This window comes from Rhipicephalus microplus, chromosome 3 (genome assembly GCF_043290135.1).
Source record: "Rhipicephalus microplus isolate Deutch F79 chromosome 3, USDA_Rmic, whole genome shotgun sequence".
NCBI lineage: Eukaryota > Metazoa > Arthropoda > Arachnida > Ixodida > Ixodidae > Rhipicephalus > Rhipicephalus microplus.
The window spans coordinates 179243027-179266627 of NC_134702.1; the positions used below are offsets into that span (position 1 = coordinate 179243027).

At 46.9% G+C, this 23601-nt stretch overlaps 2 protein-coding genes across 2 annotated transcripts in view; both read right to left on the minus strand.

The window, feature by feature from the left end:
- Window positions 1-333: 333 nt before the first annotated feature.
- On the minus strand, window positions 334-2427 carry LOC142803055 (uncharacterized). The gene is made up of 3 exons (XM_075888165.1): window positions 2414-2427; window positions 1312-1744; window positions 334-1236 (listed from the first exon to the last, which is right to left on the minus strand). The coding sequence occupies exons 1-3, from the start codon at window positions 2425-2427 to the stop codon at window positions 334-336; spliced, it is 1350 nt and encodes a 449-aa protein (XP_075744280.1).
- A 7843-nt stretch (window positions 2428-10270) lies between these two features.
- Window positions 10271-23601, minus strand: part of LOC119185244 (uncharacterized) — a 548537-nt gene continuing 535206 nt past the window's right edge. Inside the window, exon 4 of the mRNA XM_075890600.1 lies at window positions 10271-16420. Within this exon, the coding sequence (XP_075746715.1) occupies window positions 16257-16420 (164 nt within the window). The 3' untranslated portion in view covers window positions 10271-16256. The remainder of the gene's footprint in view (window positions 16421-23601) is intronic.

Below are 23601 nucleotides of genomic sequence, written 5' to 3' on the forward strand. Positions count from 1 at the left end.
CAATTTTGGCACCGCAGCAGAGAAAATGGCACAGGACCAGATTTTGCACGGCCTGCATGACCCCGACCTGCTTAGGTCATTCGTTCAAATGGGGGACACTTTCACAGTCCAGGCAGCATTGAAACATGCCAGGGGAGAGGAGCACGGTGCAGCAGCTGGCTGCTCTGCAGGCCGACTCTATGATGATGATGATGATGATGATTAAAGGCCTCCCCTTTGAATCGGGGTGACGGCATGCGCCATCTAGCCTACCTTAATAGTTCGAGTTTAAATTTTGTCCCTCAACTCAGATGTCTTTTTAATTTTGCCCAGCCGCTACTCTTGGCTGGGATGTTATTTTATCGACTTCTCTGCTTTCCTCCACCAATACTCCAGCCGCTGCTTAGTAATACCTACTGCTGACCAGTTAATGCTTCCATCAACCGCGAAGCCCAGCGCCTCAGGAAGTGTGACCTTCCCCCCATTTCTATCCGGCTGAATCTTTTGGCATTCCATGACTATGTGGTCGATTGTTTCTTTATTTATGCCACATCCAACACATGTCTCATCCTGTGACGAATATTTGCTCCTGTAAGTTAGAGTTCTCAAGCAGCCAGCCCGCGCCTCAAAGAGCAACGCACTACCTTTATTGTTGTCATAAAAGTTCTCTTTCCGGATCTCTTGTTTGCTTGCCTTGTAGATTCCCAGCGATCCCTTCTTTTCCATCCTCTCTTTCCACATGAGCGTCTCTGTTTCCCTCACTTGCTTTTTAACTGGCCCCCTTTGCTTATTTGCCACGGTCAAGTTATATTTAGTCGCCAGCTTTCGCGTCCTCTTCCGCCATTGGGTGTCCACACTTTTCAGGTACAGGTATCTGTGCACTCTGGCTGCCCAGTTCTTCACATCTAAATGTCTAAGTCGCTCCTCAAACCGTATTTTACTTTGTGCTTCCCTCGCCTCAAATGAAGCCCAACCAATATCGCCCTGTACAGCCTCGTTTGTGGTCTTACTGTGAGCTCCCAGAGCTAACCTGCCGACTGCCTTTTGGTTAACCTCCAGCCCCGACAGTATATCTGACTTTAAGCATAATACGGCATTAGATAACGTGAGCGCCGGCACGATTACCCCTTTCCAGATGCCTCGTACTACCTCGTACTTATTGTGTCCCCAAAGTGCTCTATGTTTCATTACCGCTGCATTTCGTCTCCCTTTCAGTTTTAGGTGTTCTTCATGAGCATTCAGGTAGCCTTTTCCTTCATTAAGCCAGATCCCCAAGTATTTGTACTTATTTACTAATGGTATGTCTTCCTGTTGTATCCTTAATGGTGCTACATGAGCTTTCTCGTTGAACACCATGACTCCAGATTTCTGTGGGTTAAAATGTAGGCCTAGGTACGTTGCCTCATCACCACAGATGTCAGCCAGTTTTTGAAGTTCTTCCGCCTTATCCGCCAGCAGCACTATATCGTCTGCGTACATCAATCCCGGAATCCGTTGCTCCACTAACACTCCATTGCTTCGGTGTGACAAATCAAAGCCCAATCCACTCTCCTCTAGTCGTCTTTCCATTCCTCTAATGTACAGTGTGAACAGCAATGGCGAAAGAGGGCACCCCTGTTTTAAACCTCTTCGAATGTACACGGGCTCTGTGTATGTACGCCCTTCCCATGTAATGTGTGCCTTGTTATCCTCATATATTGCCCTTAGCAGCCCTACAAATTCCGACCCAATCACCTCCTCTTCCAGTATATGCCACAGCAATCCCCTGTCCACGTTGTCATAGGCACCTTTTATGTCCAGAAACAGTAGCCATTGTTGGTCTGCCCTGTGCTGCCGAAATTTCGATGGTCTGGGTTATGACGAAAAGATTGTCTTCCAAGCGTCGACCCGGCCTAAATCCATTTTGCAGTTCCCCTAAAATACCGTTACTTTCAACCCACTTCAACAACTCGGCTTTGATGGCTTGTATAGCTAATCTATACAGCACTGACGTGACTGTAATCGGCCTGTAAGAGCTCGCCTTGTCCCTTTCTTCCTTGCCTTTGTATATCAAACTCATTCTACTTTCGCGCCAGTGCGCAGGAATCCTCTTGGATTTTATAGCGCACTCGATGGCTCCATACAAGTGCGCCTGTCCCGCTGGTCCCAAATGGTTGATAATCTCTATCGGGATTCCATCCGGTCCTGTTGCTGTACTTTTGGGAACACTGTGTTCTGCCTTTTTCCAGTCCAAAAATTCGATATTAAATATGCTACGCGAGCATCAACGCCGCGGCGTTCGTCCTCCTCGACTTATACTGCTACAACGTGATGCTTCCAACCCTGATGTGCCACCGGCCCCTCAGAGTTCTGCGGAAATCTTGCAAATTACACCGGGCCATACACATCGCCAACTACGACGATTCCGGCCCAGACCGAGAGCGTGTTCGCTTACACTGCATCCGTCATGTTTCCTACGGTTGAGCATACCCGGACTCTACCAGCTTGCGTCCCAGCTCACCATACGTCGGTTGTGCCTGCTGCTCCTCTCTTACCTGCTGCTAATTCCGCCCCGGCTGTGCGTCTTTCGGCTTGTGTTTGCATCCGGGCTGCTGTGTAGAGAGGGAGAGAAACAACTTTATTGATGGCATAGCAAGGTCGGTCAACCTAATTTGCCGGTGGTTCGAAAAGTGGTGGCCAAAAGCTTGCCACGACCGTTTCGGCCAATTTACCACTTCTGCCTGAAGACCGTAGTCAGCTGACGACAGGAGCGACTCCCAAGCCTCGAGGGAGGAAGCTGGCAGTATTGTTCTTGGTGGGTGGTTACCCTCGCATTCCCAAAGAATGTGATTTTGGGTAGCGGCCCCGCAGGCAGAAATGTCAAGGGAACAGGTCACGATCTGAAGGCAAATTCAAACAGATTCTTTGCCCAGCCCTCATCGACTGTCTAAAATTTATCCAGAAGGGCTGCTGTGTATGTTCTTGATTTGCCGGAGGTGCATCCATCACCGTGCCGGCCGAGATCAGGAAGCAGTCCCTGTTCTGTGTGCTGCGGAGGTGCTACCACCGGTCGCGCCTGCGCCGGATGTACCAGTTTCTGTTCTGTGCGCGGCGCCTACATCGGTGGCGCCAAGTCGTGTCCCGTCAGTGTCGCTTCTGGCCCCTACTGTGCCAGAAGTACACTGGAAAGACAGTACATGGGCGGATTTCTACGTAGTAACTGACTACTGTGGGCGGCGACAGTGCTTGTCGTGGAAATGACACTCCCACAGGCGTCGACACCATAGACTCAAGCACGACAATGACTATGGAGACGGTCTTTCTCGGGGCAGGGGATGATGTGGTGGTGATTTGGCATAGAAGTTACTACGCATGGCTGGTAACGGTCAAGTTAGTAACAGTTACTAAATGCAGGTAACAACAGAAAAGGTAGTAACTGTTACCAGCCTCTTCGTTACTAACTGCATTTTCTACCATGGTTGCAACATACGTGATAAACATTACTACCCCAAAGTTATCAAGTACTACATACTACTTTCTTTAAGAGTGTAGCTGTTACGTGTTTTGTATTTCAGGAACGCGCTGCAAATGTACACAATGCAGAAAAAGACACAGTTTCATTTTCCTTTTTTATTTAAACTGCGGCACGTGACACGGCCCTTCTGTGTTTCCTGTTAAGCGGTGGGGTCTGATGCCAACCTTGTGTCCTTTTTTTTACATTATCAGTGGTACAGAAGAGGGCCACTTGTCTCAACGGTAATTTTCTGTTTAAAAGAAAATGAGCGATGGCGATAGAAATTATGCCCGCGCTCTTCTTAGATCTGCATACTGCGAGTAGTCAATGATGCATTTGAATAGCTCGCAGTTATTTCACAGGCACAAGAATGGCGAGTGGCAGTAATGGCTGGCACGATGGGCTGCGAAGCAAGGAATAGCTGGTTTAATCAAACGGTAACGCAAACAGCATTTTAGTAGCAGAGTGACTTGTTGGGCAAGTTGGTCTTTCTGTCATGTTTTTTTTTGCGCCAGAAGCTACGTTTAGCATTTTAGTAGCTTTTGTATCGCATAAAACACTTTTATTATAAGCAATTTGAAAAGGATTATTGAATTAGGACTCTTGACACAGTAAAAATCGATACACAATGTCCCACTGGCGGCGCGTAATTGTGTGTTACACATACCATAATTTCTAAATCAGCTGGACACCACTGTTCATCTTACTTGCATTTCTGATGTTCTCAAACACTTGCCTTTCACTTTGATATAAAATGGTACTTACTTATTGTTCTTTTAAACAAAACCTCCTTTGTATCAACACACTCTGTCCTCTCTGTCACACCTACTTTGCTTGAAAGGAAGCCGATAAACACCTCACATTTTCGGTTTCTTGTTTTCATGACGGCGGGACATGTGGTTCATGAAGTGGCGGTTTTCTGAAAAGGAGGCATCACAGTGTGTGCACGAGTAACGATTCATCTGGAAAATGGTTGTGGGACTGAACTAATCGGAATAACCTTATTTGTTTGAATTCCAGAGTTCTCACATTAGTTCGATGCCATTCGAGGTCAGTCTTAGATTTGACATTTGCTAGCTCAAATGTGACAATATCAAATGTGACTGTTCTTGATACCCCTACAAGTAGTGATCACTGCCCCCTGGTATTTGAAGTCAGCATTTCTTTAGTGACGGTAGATCGCCAGGTGCAAAGTTTTGTAAACTACTCTAAATTTAAAAAGAATTTACAGTCAACGTTGTCTTCCTTGCCCAGTATGGAATCAAATATTGTAACGGTAGGATGAGAACGACGAAGAAGACAAAGAGGAGGACGATGTTGTCAGATCTGTGAGCCAACTGGGCGCCATCTTGTCCACCACCGAGTTTATTCCTCGTTTTATAAAGTAAAGTTATTCTCCCGTAACATCATTGGTGGGAGGTGCGGGGTACTCACTTCACGCAAAACGGAGCTTCGTAGCGGGCGCCTAGTGGTCTCCCCCATGGCGACTGAAGTCAACAATGCCGACCCTTCCCCGACTACCGTGCCTTCTCCAACTACGTCCGTGCTTTCTCCAACTGGACCGTCAACCCTCATCTTGGAGCCCCCGAGAGATCCAGGTACCTTTTCTGGCACTGATGGCATTGACGTAGAAGCCTGGCTGAAGTCATACGAACGAGTGGGTGTACGTATGCGATGGGATCCAACGCTCATGCTGGCCAACGTGATTTTTTATCTCAGAGGTACCGCAAAGGTCTGGTACGAGACGCACGAGGAAGAACTGACTAGCTGGGAGTTATGCAAGCAAAAGCTCCGGGAGCTATTTGGCAGGCCTGTGGGAAGTCAACGCGCCGCCCAAAACGAGCTCGCACGTCGAGTTCAGACGTGCACCGAATCATACCTCACGTACATTCAGGACGTGCTCGCTTTGTGCCGCAAGGTAGACTCGCAGATGTCCGAAGCCGATAAGGTTGGCCATATTATTAAGGGCATAGCAGATGACGCCTTTCACCTTCTTGTGTTCAAGAATTCATCTACGGTCCACGACATTATTTCGGAATGCCGGCGCTTTGAAGAAGCGAAGAGCCGCCGTGTTCTCCACCAGTTTGCCCGGCTTCCAAACACGGCTGCAACATCCACATGCGAAGACCCTCGCCTACCTTCTACGGAAAGTCCCGGTGACGTTGTCCGTATTGTCCGTCGGGAAATAGAAGCCGCAGCTCCACTCGTGTCAGCCTCCCCCAACTCCGAAAGCTATCACGCCACCGTCTCTCTCATACAGACCGTCGTGAGGCAAGAACTGGCCAACGCCGGCTTAAACGTCTGCTCCATTCATCGTCCAGACTACGCCCCACCAAATCCACCCGTGACTGTTCCGCCCAACCGACGTTTTTCTGCCAGCCCACATTATCGCGACCCGGCGGTATGGCGCACCCCAGACGACCGGCCGATATGCTTCAATTGCGGTCGTATAGGCCACATTTCGCGTCACTGCCGTGCTTGGTCCAGCTCTGCTCCGTGGCCTCACCCTCCGCCCCATCGCCCACCTGCCTGGAATTCACGCTCATCACCGAAAACCGAGCCGCTAACGCCTGAGAATTCCTCGCGCCCCGATCCAGCCGCTCCCCTTCGCCGCAACGCCGTTTCTCCCGCTCGCCCCCATCTCGCCGATCGCCGTCCCCAAGCTCGTTCCGGCGTTCACCTCCGGAAAACTGACGGGAGCAGCTCTTGGAGGTGATGCTGCAATACCGACCCGATGCCAAAATCCTCTACTGACCTTGCCCGCACATCAGAACCTTATCAATGTTGACGTCGACGGTGTACCTACTACAGCCCTCATTGACACTGGCGCACACGTGTCTATCATGAACGCTGACCTTAGAGCACGGCTGAAGAAAGTCCTTACTCCTGGCCCAACTCCTGTGGTCCGAACGGCCGATGGTGGAAAAGTCGCCGTAATTGGTGTGTGCTCAGCTCGCGTCAGCGTCGCCGGACACCACACATCAGTTCTGTTTTATGTTTTAGAACACTGCCCTAATGACATAATTTTGGGCCAAGACTTTTTGTCTGAACATTCGGCCTTGATAGACTGCTCTGCCGGTATAGTGCAACTCGCTCTACCTAATGTTGTTGATCCTCCAAGTTGCCCTCCAAGTCGGCTTTGTTCTACAGAACACCTGCGTCTCCCTCAACGAACAGTAGCTTACATAGGCGTCTCCCCTGTTCCACCTGTCCCAGACGGTGTTTATATTGTGTCCCCCAATGTTGACGTCCTGCTTTCGCACAACGTTGCGTTTCCTCACACCGTCGTCACTATTACGGCCAATGCATCCTGCCTACCCCTAGTGAATTTTTCACTATGTACACAAGTCCTCCCTCGTGGTATATCTCTAGCCGAGATCGTGCCGGCGGCAGAGTGCCATATTTGCACTCTAAGTTATGACAGCATCCCGAGTGCCGAAAAAACTTCGTCTACTCCTCCATCAGACCAAAGTGTGTTAACCAAGATGATTGCCCCCGACTTGCCGAAAGAACAAGCTAACGACCTGCGTTCCCTGCTTGCATCTTTTTGGGACATCTTCGACCTTGGCGACCGCCCACTCGGCCAGACGTCCGTTGTTAAGCACCGGATTGATACAGGCGATACGAGTCCCATCCATCGGAGACCCTACCGTGTTTCCCATGCAGAGCGGCGCATCATCCAACAGGAGGTCGACAAAATGCTTTCTCGGAATATCATCGAGCCTTCATGCAGTCCCTGGGCGTCCCCTGTTGTACTTGTAAAGAAGAAGGACAACAGCTGGAGATTTTGCGTCGATTATCGCCATTTAAACAAAATAACGAAGAAGGACGTCTACCCTTTACCACGCATAGACGATGCCCTGGATTGCCTTCACGGCGCAAAATATTTTTCCTCCATTGACCTTCGCTCTGGGTACTGGCAGATTGCCGTTGATGACATGGACCGTGAGAAGACGGCGTTTATCACTCCCGACGGCCTTTACGAGTTTAAAGTGATGCCATTCGGTTTATGCAATGCGCCCGCCACATTCGAACGTATGATGGACGCTCTGTTGCACGGCTTCAAGTGGTCCATCTGCCTGTGCTACCTGGACGACGTTATCGTTTTTTCGCCTTCTTTTGCGACGCACCTTGAAAGGCTATCGAAAATCTTATCTGTCTTTCGTAAGGCGGGCCTGCAACTCAATTCGGCAAAGTGCCACTTCGGCCGTCGTGAAATTTCTGTCCTCGGACATCTCGTTGATTCTGTAGGGGTTCGCCCTGATCAAGATAAAATACGCGCAGTAAGAGATTTCCCTGTACCAACCTGTACCAAAGACGTTCGCAGTTTCGTTGGCCTCTGTTCTTACTTCCGCCGCTTTGTTAAAAACTTCGCCGACGTAGCACGCCCTCTCACTCAACTTCTCAAAAAAGACGCTGGCTTCATCTGGGGCCCTGAGCAAGCAGATGCGTTTCAAAATCTAGTGTGTCTGCTTACGTCTCCGCCTATCCTCGCCCACTTTGATATCTCATCTCCAACAGAAGTTCGTACAGACGCAAGTGGCTATGGCATCGGTGCAGTCCTCGCCCAGAAACAACAAGGACGAGACCGTGTTGTTGCTTATGCCAGCCGCCTTCTTTCGCCTGCTGAAAGAAAATATTCAATAACTGAACGGGAATGTTTGGCACTTGTTTGGGCAGTCGGTAAATTTCGTCCCTATTTGTACGGCCGGCCATTCACAGTAATCACAGATCACCACGCCTTGTGCTGGCTTTCGTCCCTTAAAGACCCTTCCGGCCGTCTTGGCCGTTGGGCGCTGCGCCTTCAAGAATTTGATTACTCAGTCCTGTATAAAACCGGCCGCCTGCATCAAGATGCGGACTGCTTGTCCCGGTATCCTGTCGACCCTCCAGACGGTGACTCCTCTAAAACCACCCTTCCTGTCGACGTTTTCTCTCTATCCGCGTTTCATGACATTGGAATCGAGCAGCGACGAGATACTTTCTTGGACGGTATTATCCGAAGGCTCACATCGGTGAGGCCCGACCCTTCCCTTCGAATGTTTGAAATACATGATGGTGTATTGTACCGTTGCAATATGCGTCCTGACGGCCCCGAAAGACTACTCGTCGTTCCCATTCAATTGCGTCACACTGTTCTCGCCCAGCTTCATGATGCACCTACAGCGGGTCACCTCGGCGTGTCACGGACCTACGACAGAGTTCGCCGGCGCTTCTTCTGGCCTGGCATGTACCGCGACGTCTGCCGTTATATTGCAGCCTGCGACCCTTGTCAACGACGGAAAAAACCAAATGCCCCTCCGGCCGGACGTCTTCAGCCACTGCACATACCACGAGACCCATTCTACCGTGTTGGCGTGGACCTGCTTGGCCCTTTTCCTACGTCAGCTGCGGGTAATCGGTGGATTGCAGTAGCAACCGATTATGCTACCCGATACGCGATCACACGGGCCCTTCCAACCAGCTGTGCAACTGACGTGGCCGATTTCCTTTTGGAGGACGTCATCTTACATCATGGCGCCCCTCGACAACTCCTTACCGACCGAGGCAGCTACTTCCTTTCCAAAGTGGTTGATGACCTCCTCCGCTCCTGCGCCACTAAACACAAGCTCTCGACTGCTTACCATCCACAAACAAATGGTCTAACGGAGCGCCTCAATCGCACTCTCACCGACATGCTCTCCATGTATGTCTCCACCGATCACCGCGACTGGGACACTACGTTACCGTTTGTAACATTCGCGTACAATTCTTCCAGACACGACACCGCTGGGTTCTCTCCTTTTTTTCTGTTGTTCGGCCGTGACCCTGCGCTACCTTTCGACACCCTCCTGCCGGCCGGACTAAATGACAAGTCTCAGTACGCTCGTGATGCAATAATGAAGGCCCAAGCGGCACGCCAAGTTGCTCGACGACGCTTACTGGACTCCCAGGACAATCAGAAGAGCGTATACGACGCCCGCCATCGTGACGTCCACTTCACACCCGGAGATCTCGTTCTGTTATGGTTCCCCTCGCGCCGCGTTGGACTTTCGGAGAAATTACTCCCACGCTATTCAGGTCCCTACCGTATCTTACGCCAAGTAACTGACGTCACATACGAAATCACCCCTACGGACCCCGCCATCATTCACCCTCACACTGACGTAGTGCATGTTACGCGACTCAAACCGTATTACTCCAGTGCCTCCTGATTAGCACCGGGTCGGTGCTCCAGCCGCCGGGGAAATCATGTAACGGTAGGATGAGAACGACGAAGAAGACAAAGAGGAGGACGATGTTGTCAGATCTGTGAGCCAACTGGGCGCCATCTTGTCCACCACCGAGTTTATTCCTCGTTTTATAAAGTAAAGTTATTCTCCCGTAACAATATGAAAGCTTTGAGCTTTTGTTCCACTCCAAAGCATACAATTAAAAAATCACAGTTCACTACATCTTCAACAAAAGGAAAATTCATATCTGCCTGATGGAATCTGAATTGTGCCAGAGATTATAGGTGCTACAAAGCTGCATGGAAAAAACTCCTTACCAACCAATGTCTTACTAATTGGAGAAATTATTTATTTGCTAAAGCTACATTTAAGTGAATAGTTTCATTAGCAAAAGACGATTATGAAGAAAAACGGTATCCAAGAGCGGCAAAAAGAAAGCTCCATTCAGATTTCTCCGTAATCGTAAAGCTATTACAGCACCCGTAAATATTGACTCAGTTATTTTTTTTTCTCCAAAGAAGTTGGAAGATACATCAACTGAAATTGCATTAGGATTAGAGAAGACATTTACATCACAAATTCAAAGTTTGTAAAACCTTCATTCGGAAATGATTTTATTAAAGTATGTAGAGATGAACTTGCGCGCGTCATTCGTATTCTGCCAAACGCAGGTCCTGGACCAGATGGCGTCACTTCAGGAATGTTAAAAATATTATTCAACATCTCTCCTGAAAACCTCCTTAACGTTGTCAATCATTCACTTGAAAATAGTTGGATACCTCCTGACTGGAGACTTGCAAAAATAATACCGCTTCTTAAAGAACAGGGACTAGGAATGCAGATAGGTAACATTAGGCCAAACGGTTTAACATCACATGTAGTTAAGTTACTAGAAAAAATACCTTGCAATAGAATTATAAAGTTGATAACAGATAGTGTAACACTCAGTACGTGCCAGATTGGATTTAGACCAGGGTACTCTATATGGTGGGCGCATGTTGATTTAGAGGCTTGTGTAAAGCTTGCTCGCCACAGACGACAATATGCGGCCCTAGTAACCATTGATTTAGCCAAGGCATATGATAGTGTTGAACATGCTATTCTTATCGATGTCCTAAAAGAGCTAACGTTCCCGCAGTACATAACAAATTAGATTTACGAATTTTTAAAAGACAGAAATTGTTATTGCTCCCAACGAGGTGCTTCCACACCGAAGTATAGCCAAACGAGAGGTGTTCCTCAAGGCTCTGTTCTATCGGTAATGCTGTTTAACATTCTGTTAAGTTAAATACCACTGAGTGATAAGATACAAGTGTACGTATATGCAGATGATATTGTGTTTTTTTTTGCATCTGACTATGATATTCATTTACTACATTCGACTTTACAGTTTTATTTGGCAACATTGGAAACCTGGTTTCAGAAAATTCATATGAATCTGAACGTAACTAAAAGTGCTATAATAGTCTGTCCATTGAACGTACCAAGTAATATTTCTCTTCGGTGTCATCAAGAAATAATTCCCCAAGTTAACTGTATTAAATATCTGGGTGTATTGTACGATCAAAAACTGAGCTGGCGTGATCACATTGAACATATTAAAATTAAGGCTACACGCGCTGTTGGGATGATAGGTAGGCTTGGCCGGCTCCGTTCCGGTCTTCACAGAGATACGCTGATCATGATTTATCGCATGTACGTTCGTCCGATTCTTGAACTCAGATGTGTACTATTCTCTGGTGGACCAGCACACAAAATAAACCCCTTGATTCTCTTAGAGCGGGAAGCTCTTCGAAGTTGTTTAGGTGTGCCAAAATTCACAGCTAACAATGATTTGTATCAAGAAGCTCGGATACCCACTCTTGCTCGCAGATTCCGTATTTTAACAGTTAAAACCTATTTAAAACTTTCTGAATCCACTTTAAGAAGGCAACAGTTTTTATTTTTTGTCGAGCCCCGTATCTTTTTCAATGAGCATTGGTCCCGTGTACATAAACCCCAAGTGCTATTTGTTCAAACACTTCTAGATGCTTTAAATGCTAACATATTCGAAATCATACCATCTGATAAAATAAATCGGCCAAGTGCAAATAGAATTTGATATCTTCCCAATGAACACTAAACAGTTGCCCTCTAAATATTTGATTGGCTTATTAGAAGAACACCTGTCTCAATTAGGTACTAATATAGTAATTGCAACGGATGCATCTATGAGTGGAGAGAAGGCAGATGTGGGTATTTTTTCTTTATTATTCTGGTCCTTTTCATTACACCTCCCAGGTTATACACCAATATTTGAAGCGGAATTAACGGCCGTTATACTAGCTCTTCATAAACTTCCTGCGACTCATTTGACAACTGTGATAGTGACTGACTCATATTCTGTGTGTTAATTTTTATCTCGCAACAGGATGGAAAGATGGGCTAGTTGGTAATTCATGATGGTTCAGCAAACTGGGAGCGCGGGGGTAAATACAGACACAAAGCAAGAAGAGGCACATAGCATGAGCGCTCACAGCATGAGCGCTTTTAACTGTTTTTATTCCTCTCTTCAAGACCCCGCTATTTTGGCATCATGGATAGCTGTCTCAACATGTCGTGCAAGAGTAGCATCGTGGCATCTTCGTCAAGGAACTTGTCCCACCGATGTACAGGTGCTTTTTGGATGGATGAACCCATCTTTTGGTCATACTAAAAAGATATGCCGAATTCTCCGCTCCGAATGGTATAGACAAGTCCGGTGGCTACGAGTCATTTGTGACCCGTAGCCACCGGGTCATTCGTGACCAGAACGATCATCTCAGAAACTGCGGTACCTATGTCGAGTGGTGCAAGACAGTGAGAAATGCGACAGAAACCTTGTGGAACTGCATCAGGCCACAACTTCCCATCAAGAAGAAACAAGCTTCACGTGAGGGGCGTTTCATGCACCTGAGTGGTGTCAACCTGCCGGAAAAAATTCAGCACATTCTGCAAAAAGGCCCGAAGTTTGCCGTGGAACCAAACCTGCGACCAGAAGAAAACATTGCTACAGCAAGGGCTGTCTCCAAGCTAGCCAAGGAGGAAGAACGACATAGGTGTGCAACGGAAAGTGTTCATGTTGTTTCGAGGAATGCTGTTAAGTCTAGTAGAACTTTGCATGTGGAACCTGTCATAGACTTTTGCATGAAAAGGCAGCTAAGGGTACTTGTTTCTGACAATAAAAGGTTCTTCGTCGTTAATAGTGAACAAGATTTCCTCAACAAGGCCGAGGAAGCATTGGAACGAAATTTCAAACCTGTTTCTGTAAAAAGCAATGCTGTGAAAGCCAGAGTGATCTCGCTGTTGAATAGAGTGAACCTGGAAAAGCTCGGCTCTTCTGTGGCAAAGGCCAAATCTGCAGAGTTGGAAATCTTCTTTTCCATAAAGACGCACAAACCAGAAATGCCGTTACGCGCAATTATCTCGGAGAGGAACTCGTGGCAGCTGGTGTCGAAATATCTGCAGAAGCATTTATCTGTGTTGCATGTGAACGACCCTTTCTACGTTAAAAACTCAGATGTTTTGGTTGAATGCTTAAACACCAGTGAGTTTTCAGAGGTAACAGCGTTTAGTTTTGATGTAGTCGACCTATATTATTCTTTGCCGCAAGATCGGTTGCTAAACTGCGTTGAGCAGTGCATTGTGGAAGACAATGACGAACTATCATTCAGGAATCATACAGGAGTGTCATCTGAGTCCTTTTTAGAAATTTTGACGTTTTACCTAAAGTCGACCTTCATCGTATGGCTTGGAAGCCTGTACATGCAGAAATCGGGTGTGTGTATAGGTTCAGTGTGGCTCCTGCATTGAGCAACATTTTCCTAGGAAAGGTGGACACCGCCCTAAGCAATAAACTACAGTCTGGCATCAAAATCTTCAGACACGTTGACGATTATCTGATTTTTATAAATAAACGTTCTGCAGTGAACTATGACGCTATTTTGGCATGCTCCGAGACGGAGGGCATGGGCCTCCGGTTTACCTCGGAGGTTCCGAGTAATCATAAATTGTAATTTCTAGACCTTTCTCTATTCTTTGGAGGCAATCATATTTGCTGGCAATATAACCCTCGATCCGCAAATCCTGTTTTAAATTACTCATCCGGCCATTCCAAGATTATAAAATGAGGAAGTGTTCAGTCATGGTTTCGTTCAGCGCTTGAAAAAAGCTGTATCCACATGGTGCACTATGGTTTCATAGCGCAGCTAGGACGGTTATTCGAGCCTGGGTACCCGCCATATCTAATCACATCGGTGTGTGGGAGACTTCTGCGGATGGTGAGAAACGGTGATAAACGTGCGTGTGTTTCTACAGACTGCAATAAAGGAAACAAACGCGTGACCGTCACCCGTTACACTCATAAATTGGTGCATGGATTGAAAAGCGTGGGGAACAGGTTTGGTGTGTGCGTTGTTTTCTCTGCACCCAATAAATTAGACCGTATTTGTGCCATGGTGCATAGGAAGACGCAGGGCACGTAAAAAAACAGAGGATGTTCGCAGAAACATGCAAAACAATTTGTTAAGTGTTTTTTAGGAGTGGCGTATAGCATACCGCTAACGTGCGGTCGCGTGTACATCGGCCAGACCGGGCGATGTTTGAACATACGCCTCAGGGAGCATTTGAGTTCCTTGAAAAATACTATTTTTTCCGTTTTACCTTCACATTGCAATTCCTGCAAGTGTCAACCGTTGTTTGAAAAAACAAGTGTACTTTTCCGGCATCCGCTTCAAACCACGCGTGAAATTTCCGAAGCATATCACATTTCTAGAAATAAGAATCATTGTATTAGCCATCCATCATTATCACTACATGACTGTGAGTTTAACTATACTGATAATTCGTAGACAAGTGCTTCGAATGACACCACGCTTGCTGCTCACACTACCATCTTATTTATGATGACATGCGCACCCTTGTGTACTTATATGTCCTTCAAACGTGAGAATAAACCAGTTGTTAGTTGAGCGTCCATGCTGTGTGCCTCTTCTTTGCTTTGTGTCTGTGTTTACCCCCGCGCTCCCAGTTCGCTGAACCATCATCAATTTTTATCATCGTCGTCGGCATCAGCAGTACTAGAAACTTTTAAATCACTAATCCCAGCAAACATTCGTATAGTGCAAATGATATGGGTACCATCGTAGTATACCTACAAATGAGAATGCTGACGCACTCGTAGAAACATCCCCTGATCTTCCCATTGTGTCAATCATGTCTCTTACAGTTGATGTAACAGCCGTGAGGTTTAAAAAACTTTCCCTTCTTGAAGACTTATCAAAAGTTACAATACCGAGTCTAGATTTCTCACACCTGCACTTCGCATGAAATGATAAATGGAGTCCCATGTGTAAATTTGAAGTCTCTATAACAAAATTACGTTGCCGTGTACCACATCTTAATTTCTACTTGAACAGGTCTGGTCTGGTGCCATCCCCTCCGAGCTCAAGCTGTAATGAACCCAAACATATTGACCATTTTCTTCTCACATGTCACCCTTTCGAAAATCAAAGAAAAATTGTTTTGAAATTTTATTTAAAAAATAGGAATATCACTTACTGCTCCTAACACTTTGTCTTTTGGGGCTGCTTCATTAGGACACAGCGACAGGAACATCTTCCTGTGTCTATGTGAATCCCTATGCAACACAAGAAGATTACCTTGCTGAGCCATTGATCAGCCCTTGATTTTTACTAGCCAATCTAACATTTATTATTTAGCTATTATACTGTAATGATTTACCCTTCAGAAGAATTTCATATAACGATTACACCTCAGATATTCAACAAATTCTATTATTTCTTTTCTTTCTCTTTTTTTCCACATTGTGCGAAATTAATCCCACCAAGTCAAATCAGAGTAATCCTATTTCCCTAGCCTAGATAACCTAAATGTATTGACTTGCATTAACCACCGGCTTCTTGGCCAATCCCCCTTAGTGGGTGAGAGCCACAAAAGAAAGGATCAAGCAAGCAAGCAAACGACGCTTTCTTGAGTCAGTGCGGTTGTGCACCGAGAGGCTGTCTTTCCGTGAAAAGGGTGCATTGCAGTGTACACAGGAGAAGGGATGCTCTCCTGTATGAGTGTGGATGTGTGACATTAAGCTCGGTTTCCATAAAAAAGATGCATTGCAGCAGACACAAGAAAAGGGGCAATCTCTCGCGTGTCTGCGCATGTGGTCCCTGAAACAGTTTTTCCGCGAAAAGAATGCATTGCAGTGGATGCAGGTAAAGGGGCGCTCTCTTGTGTGAGCGCGCATATGGTCATCGAGGAGATTTTTCTGCGAGAACAGTGAATCACAGTGCACACTGGAAAATGGATGCTCTCCAGTGTGAGTGCGCATGTGGTTTTAGGTAGCATTTCCGCAAAAATGATGAATTGCAGCGAGCACAAGCAAAGGGACGATATCCCGCGTGTCTGAGTATGTGGATATCGTGGGCATATTTTTTTTTTGTGAACGACATATTGCAGTGGACACAGGAAAAACGAAGGCCCTCCTGAGTGAGCGCGCACGTGAGCCACCAGCTTGGACTCCTCAGTGAATGCATCAGAGCTCAAGTGGCCCTGCAAAGGGCGTTCACGCATGTGTGTCCGAAGGTGTCTGGTCTGGTCATATGTGATTTAAGACGTGTCGCATAGGTGCACTGTTGGCAGGAATGCAGTCGACCTCGTACAGACACCGATGAAGACTGTCCCACAGATGCACCAGAGAAAGAACCTGCAAAGCCACCCAAAGCACACTAAGGCAATGCAAATTACACGTCACACATTATGCGGAACTGGACTTCAGCTGGGGCAATCCACTATGGTAGCTACACATCTAAACGAAGCAGACGAACACCGTTTAACCAAAATGAAAGCTACCGTTATGCACCTATGCATTGATCAAGGCCATTTAACCAAAACTATCATCCTGTTGTACACACATGCATACACTTGGTTGCCGAAAAATAGAATATGAATTATATGTGACTCTGTTGATATATTGAGAGTTCAATGTTGTGAAGACACACCATAAATACACTAAACTGCTTACTGCACTATCGTACGTATAGAAGTACCTAGAAAACAGTGTGCAGCCAAAAAACAATTTCATATTCAACACATCAGGCAAATAAAATAAATTAGGCATGAAGAAATCTTTTATCGATTGCACTTAAAAATATACAAGGGGAAATATTTACAAATGCTTCAACGAAAATATGGTTCTAGGAGATGCCAACTACAATAGCATTGATGCACATTACAGAAAAAAATGTTTCATTATGTTTGCATCACTGTAATACACCTTTTGTGCAAACGTCTCTAAACTGCTTGAACAAAAATTTGGTGATACCTGGGAATACAGTGTCACTTATTCACCCGATATTGTTAGGTCACTTACACAGTCACTTACGAATCATAATTTACATCTTGCAATATCAAGTCCCCTACTGAACATTGCGTTAACATATCTAGAAAACATTAAGCACAGACAGATTTGTAAAAACAAAGTATGCATTGTTAAGCGAGATCGTCAGGGGACGTGGTCAGTGCAGACAGGCTCACGTCGGCTCTTGCTATTTGAATAGTTTTTTTGTTTTTTGCCCTTGAAACCTTAGAAAATTGTTCTAAAGTAGCAAGATGCACGGATTCTGGCGATATCATGTTTATGCCAGTGGGTGCATTTTTGACCCTTTTCCCGGAACTTTGAACATTTGGCCACGTCCATAGGTGCTTGGCCTAACGTCCTAAGCCTATTTTTTGGGTAGGCAGTGAGAGTGAGGCATCGACCTAATTTCGCGGTCACCTTCGTTTTTTTGATTGAGGGAGGCAATAGTAATTTGGCTGCCACTGTAGAAATGAAAGGGATGGATGCGAGTCCTGGAGAGCTGGAAAATGCCGCGTGGACTGCGGCATTTCGTGCCCAAAAAGGTGATGCGAGACACGGATCGTCGAGTGGCGGCAGTTACTATGGTGCAGCAAAGGCAATGGAGAGTGGCGTTGGCCGACTCTGGCAAGGTGCAAGATGCAGTGCGACGAGGCTCGAGGTGGGCTGCACATTTTTCATGGATGTCGAGACTTCCAAGGAATTATATTAAGATTATAGTCCGCCCGCGAGGCAGGCTTAATGGGGCGAAGGCGGACATTGTTCTCCTAGCTTAAGCTCTATCTATGGCAGTAGGCCAGACAGAGGATCAGACGGAGGAAGATGCAGTGTACACTATAAGGTGCAGGAAATCACTTGTTTCTACCGCGCACGAGTTCGATGCGAAGACGTATGAGCAGGTCCGCCAGATTTACATTCGAATGGGGTCGTTTGCGATGTCTGCGCATGTCACAACCCCAGAGAACACCTGTAAAGGGGTTGTTCGCAACAGTGACCCATCGATTGATGATGAGGCACTTAAGCGCATGGTTGTTACTCGTCGGAACCCAGTAGTCTAGGAGGTGAAGCAGATTAAGACCACCTAGGTTGAAGTGGTGCTTTTTGACAGCATGAATTCAGCTGCCTTAGCAGTGAGGAGGAGAAGGTGAAGTGCCGTGGCTGTGGAGTGCCTGTGGTCTCGGGCCCGACGGACGAAGTTGAGCATCATGTGCATGTGCCAGAGTGCATTGTGAGGTGGCCCAAATCTTACGGGCTGCAGGGAATACAAGGTCATCGCCAGAGATGACTCGAGATCCACGCACCGTGTTGATCGTGGGCCCACCAATACTGGCATATTGCCAAACGCTACGAATTTCAAGAGCTTGTCATAGTGGCTCTTGTCACGAACTTCGAGCATAAGATCGCCACTTCCAATTTTTGTTGCCTTATAACCTGGGCTAAAGCTTCTGTGAGAGACTTATACGAAGTATGGTGAAATATTTCGATCAAGTTTTGTTTCATGTCGGCTATGGATGACGTGGTACTAGGGGAAAAATTTTTTGGTCAAGTTTTCGCCGGTGCGCCACCTTTTTTGGGGGTGATCAGGTAAGGCGGGAAAAGAGTTTGCCGTAAAAAGTTTTGGAGTTCGGCGGTGATGGTGGCCACCAACCACGGAGCCCAACAAGGGGACGTGACAATCTAGAACACTTGAGATCGTCAGCCATACATGGCCACTATAACCAAATGTAACTGCCCTAGTTTGGATAACAACACACGGTTAACCCTTGCCACCAGGAAATTTGGAAGTAAAAAAAAAAGAGTAGATGACAGGAGAGATAAAGAGTGAAAAATGAAGACGAAAATACAGGGAGAAAAAGAGATAGCAAAAGGTGACTATAGATTTCCCCTGGGTGGGTCAGCCTAGGCGTGCAGTCTTCGTGAAGCTGAGGCTAAAGGGGTTGTTGTCCTCTGCCAAGGAAGAGGGGAGGGGCTTGAAGGTCTAATCACCCTAACATAAGTAGATCTTTTTTTTTTCAGTTCTCAAACTCCGCTGCTGTGCGTGACGCCTTTCCATTGAGCATCGTGGGGGGAGGGGGGGGGCACGCGACTCAGTTCTCAGTTTGCATGACTCAGTGAGAGGTGAGACCACGGAGAAGCTGGACTGCATGGCCAACGTTGCTAAAGACGACTGCGGCGTTTTGGTTTTGTTATCATGCAGGTGTTTGCTTTGATTTCTCGTGCATAGCCTTAGGATGTCAATGGCTGCTGTGCCTGTGTAGTGAGAACTAATGCCGCGTGCTTTGTGACCGGCTGCAAAAGCGGCTACGACTTTACGAGGGGTAAAGCTGAGAAGAGGCACTCTTCCAAACCGTCTAACAATGCCTTGCGACTTCATGAATTGCAACGCGCGATTCTAAGAAGCGACAAAAGCTCACGAGCTCTTGTGTTGTGTGTGACCTTCACTTTCAGGAAGAAGACATTGTGAAAAACTTCGTGTACAAGAAAGGCGGTCACGTTGTCGTCGTACCACGAGACAAATGGAGCCTCAAGGATGATGCTCTACCTCGCTTGTTACCCAACTGTCCAAAATATCTGTAAAAGCATGTGCAGAAACGCAAAGCACCTGCTGTAAGGCCACCTCTCCAACCGAAACGTCGGAATGTTCAGGACGCCGCCAAACAAGATAGCATAGCACCGAGCACCTTCGATTATGGGAAGAGAGGCTGCTTTGTGGCAGGCAGTGTCGCACTCGATAGCACCCAGTCCCTGTTAGAGGAGCTGTCGACAATGGCACACGAGAGATGGCAGGTGCAATGCTGGTCGATCGAACTTCTTGGTTCTACTGTCGTCCGGTAGAACCTCGAAGTACAAAACACAGCCCCTTGAGTCCCCAAGGCTGCGACGTTCACAAGTTATTTTCGTTTGTCAGTCACTGCAAATGGGTGGCTTGCACCATCAACTGTCTACACAAAAGCTGAACAAAGAGATGACTGCTATGAAAAACAATTTCGTAACGTGATTGCACCTAATATTAAAAATATGCTTCATGTTCTCCCTGAAAAGCAGCAACTGGAATTCAAAGCGGCCATAATGGCAGCAAAAGCCAAGATAAAAAATGGAAGGCGTTATGACGATGAATGGCTGATGACGTGCCTTTTAGTGCAAAATTTTAGCCCCAAAACTGATACTCTCATTTGAGACATGCAGCTGTTGCCGCTTCCGCAAGCCCGCTTTCATCAAATCATCAGTGGTAATCCATGCAAACTCGAGTACAATTAAGCTGAGCTAAGTACCATTAAGGAGCACTTTCAGAGCAAGAGCCACATCAAAAGAAGTGGCATCCCACTTGTCGATGAGGTAAAGCTCAAGCAGTCTGTTGCTTTCCATAAGATGTTCTGCAAAATGGACGGGTTCGTCGGCTATGGTGACGTAGCATCCCCAGCCACAGATAAACTCGCTGATCATAGACCAGCTCTCATGTTTGCGCCACTATTTGAGGACTGGGTGCCGCCAATAGCAAGCTTCGCAACAAAAGGAGCAACTGCTAAGAAGGTTCTTTCTAAAGTCGTGCTGAGTGCTGTGCTTAAACAGCACAAAACCAATTCTTCAGTGCTTGCTGTCATAAGTGACGGAGCTGGGAACAACTGCCCAATGTGGACCCAGCTTGGTATATTGAGGAAGCTGAACTGTCCATGCCATCATATAGAACACCCTAGGGAGTCTTCTCAGAGGATCTATTTTATTTGTGATGTCCCACATATCATAAAATGCATCAGAAATCATCTGAAGATGCGTACTTATAGACTGGTAAGAAAAAAACTAAACTAAATGTTTTGAATTAGATTTTAATCCTTCACTTTCTATTTCCGCGCAGGTGATCATGACATTAACTTTGGCCACTATGTCATGCTGTTTGACACAGAAAAAGATAAACACCTACGAGTCGTGCCAAAACTGACGCAAGTCTTCAGAAGATGAGTGTCAGGCTTGCCACCCAGGTATTTGCCTACTATAGTCTATGCCTGTTACTCATTGCACGCAGTTCGTGTTAATAATTCTGAACAAAAATGCGCTTCTTTAACAGCTCTTCAGCCATTGCACAGCAGTTAGCATCAAGCTGTACAAAAAAGCCAAAGTGCCAGGCATGGAAAACTCTGAAGGCACTGAAATATTCACTAAGATGGTCAATGACCTTTTTGATGCTTCGAACATCAAGCTACCATCGAGAGGAGTGAGGCGCCACACGAAAGAAACACAGCACCCTTAGTCACCTGGGTGGGCCTAGCAGGTTCTTGAGTGTTCTCACACTGTTCAGCATGTCTACGTCACAATACTAATATTTCCAGACCCTAAAATCCTTCTTGGAGATGCTCAATATTCATACATAACAGCATCTAAACACGGCTGCATGAAAGAGAAGGACAAAGTGAGTTTTCGTTTGATGCTGGACTGGCGCCATCTTGCTCGTCGAGTTCTGTGCGTTCTAAATATATTATTAAAGAACTTACTCGTAACATTATTGGTGGAGGTGGACCCCCCCGTACCTCGATGAAGACGCGCGGTGGTCGCACCATCGGCGACCTTTCGACTGCTTCACTACTCTGGCACTTCCTCTACGCCGCTCTCATCAGTCCAAGTCACCACCTACGTCACACTCCCACACCTCCGGGATCCCGGCACTTTCTCTGGTGATAGTACGATCAATCTCGACACTTGGCTGAACCGGTACGAGCACGTCAGTGCTACTCACCGCTAGGATCCCACGCTCATGCTCGCCAATGTGCTTTTCTACCAGGACAGCACTCCCCGAACATGCTTTGAAAGCCACGAAGCCGACATAACGAGCTGAGATCTCTTCAAAGAAAAGATACGCGACTTGTTTGGCGATTTATCTGGTCGTCAGCTCGCTTCGAAAAAGACGAAGAGATTGATGAGCACTACCTGTGAAGTTCACAGCGCATCGCAGGAATCACGCCGGTGCAGTGTTTTGCAATTGCACAGATTTCCGTCCCCAACGAAAAACGCTGAGCTTGATCGCCCTATAGAATATTGTTATGTGGGATTAACAGTAGGCAGTCCACAGCCTCAGCACAGTTCACCAACAACATCCACTTCACTCCCAGTCTCAGGCGCACTTTTTGGATATGTCCCACTATGCCCTGTTATGGTCAGCCGAAACCACGTAACACAACCCCTGGAGGCAAAAGCGCAGACCCGGCGAGCTTATGGGGCCACAGCAGGAGGAGTGTGGTAAAGCTTGAGCCTTGATACGTGGACGATGACCGGGACAGCAGAGCAGAAGAGGTTGATGGATCATCAGGAAGATTTTCATATGTAGTGTCGGTCACTCATCTAAGCACGTGGTATGGGCCAATGAAACGAAGGAGAAGCTTCTCTGAAAGGCCTGCATGTCGCATAGGGGACCAAAGAAGAACGAGGAAACCTGTCGAAAAGTGTTCGTCACGATGCCGCTCGTCGTAACGATGCTTCTGCAAGTTTCGGGACACCGTTAATCTGCTGCGGGCAAGCTGACGAGCATGATCAGCTCGGGCAATAGCGTTGCGTGCCTATTCAGAAGTAGACTGCGCAGCGACTGGCAGGAAGGTATCTAATGGCAATGTTGGTTCGCGTCCATACAGAAGGTAAAATGGCGAGTACCCAGCAGTGTCACGCCGGGAGGAATTGTACGCGAACGTCACGTAGGGTAGTGCAAGGTTCCAATCACGATGGTCGGCCGTGACGTATTTCGATAGCATGTTCGTCAGCGTGCGGTTTAAACATTCTGTAAGCCCGTTTGTCTGAGGGTGGTACGATGTCATGAGCTAATGCTGGGTAGAGCAGGAAAGCAGGTTATCGTCAACCACTTCTGAAAGGAACGTACGACCTCCGTCTGTCAGCAGTTGACGAGGGGCTCCATGCACTAAAATGAGATCGCGTAATAGAAAATCAGCGACGTCTGTAGCGCAGATTGTTGGCATGGCTCGCGCAACTGCATAGCGGATCGTGTAATCTGTAGCAACCGCGACCCACTTGTTTTCGGAGGCGGATGTTGGGAAGGGACCGAGAAGGTCCAAACCAACAGGAAAGAAGGGCTCCGATGGGATGTTAATGGGCTGAAGATACCCGGCAAGTAGTCCTGACAGCCTCTTGCAGCGCTGGCAAATTTCACAAGCATTGGCATAACAACGTACAGAGCGTGAAAGACCAGGCCAGTAGAAGCGGCGACGCACACGGTCATATGTGCAAGAGACACCAAGGTCTGCAGAATCGAGCAGCAGTCACATAAGCGGATGACGGACAGTGCGGTAGAATCGGTTCGCTAATTGACAACTTAGCTAAGGAACCGGCTATTTAAAAAATAAGCCTTTACGTCCAGGCACCCGAACTAATCAGACTTTTCTGAAATGCGCAGGCACTAGTGCACGGAATGCCTTTGTTACTTCATTATCAGCACCAATATTAAGTGCCGCACACAAAGAAAGAGAATCTATTATGACAGCTGATGTAATTGCTGTATCTAACTTGCGTAAGGCGAGCGCTACTGCCAGAAA

Bases quoted from the DNA above. Each gene is read 5' to 3' on its own strand.
- LOC142803055 (XM_075888165.1), bottom strand. The intron at 1,237-1,311 runs GTAGCACCATTA...ATCTGGCTTAAT, and splicing joins TGTTCAACGAGAAAGCTCAT to GAAGGAAAAGGCTACCTGAA.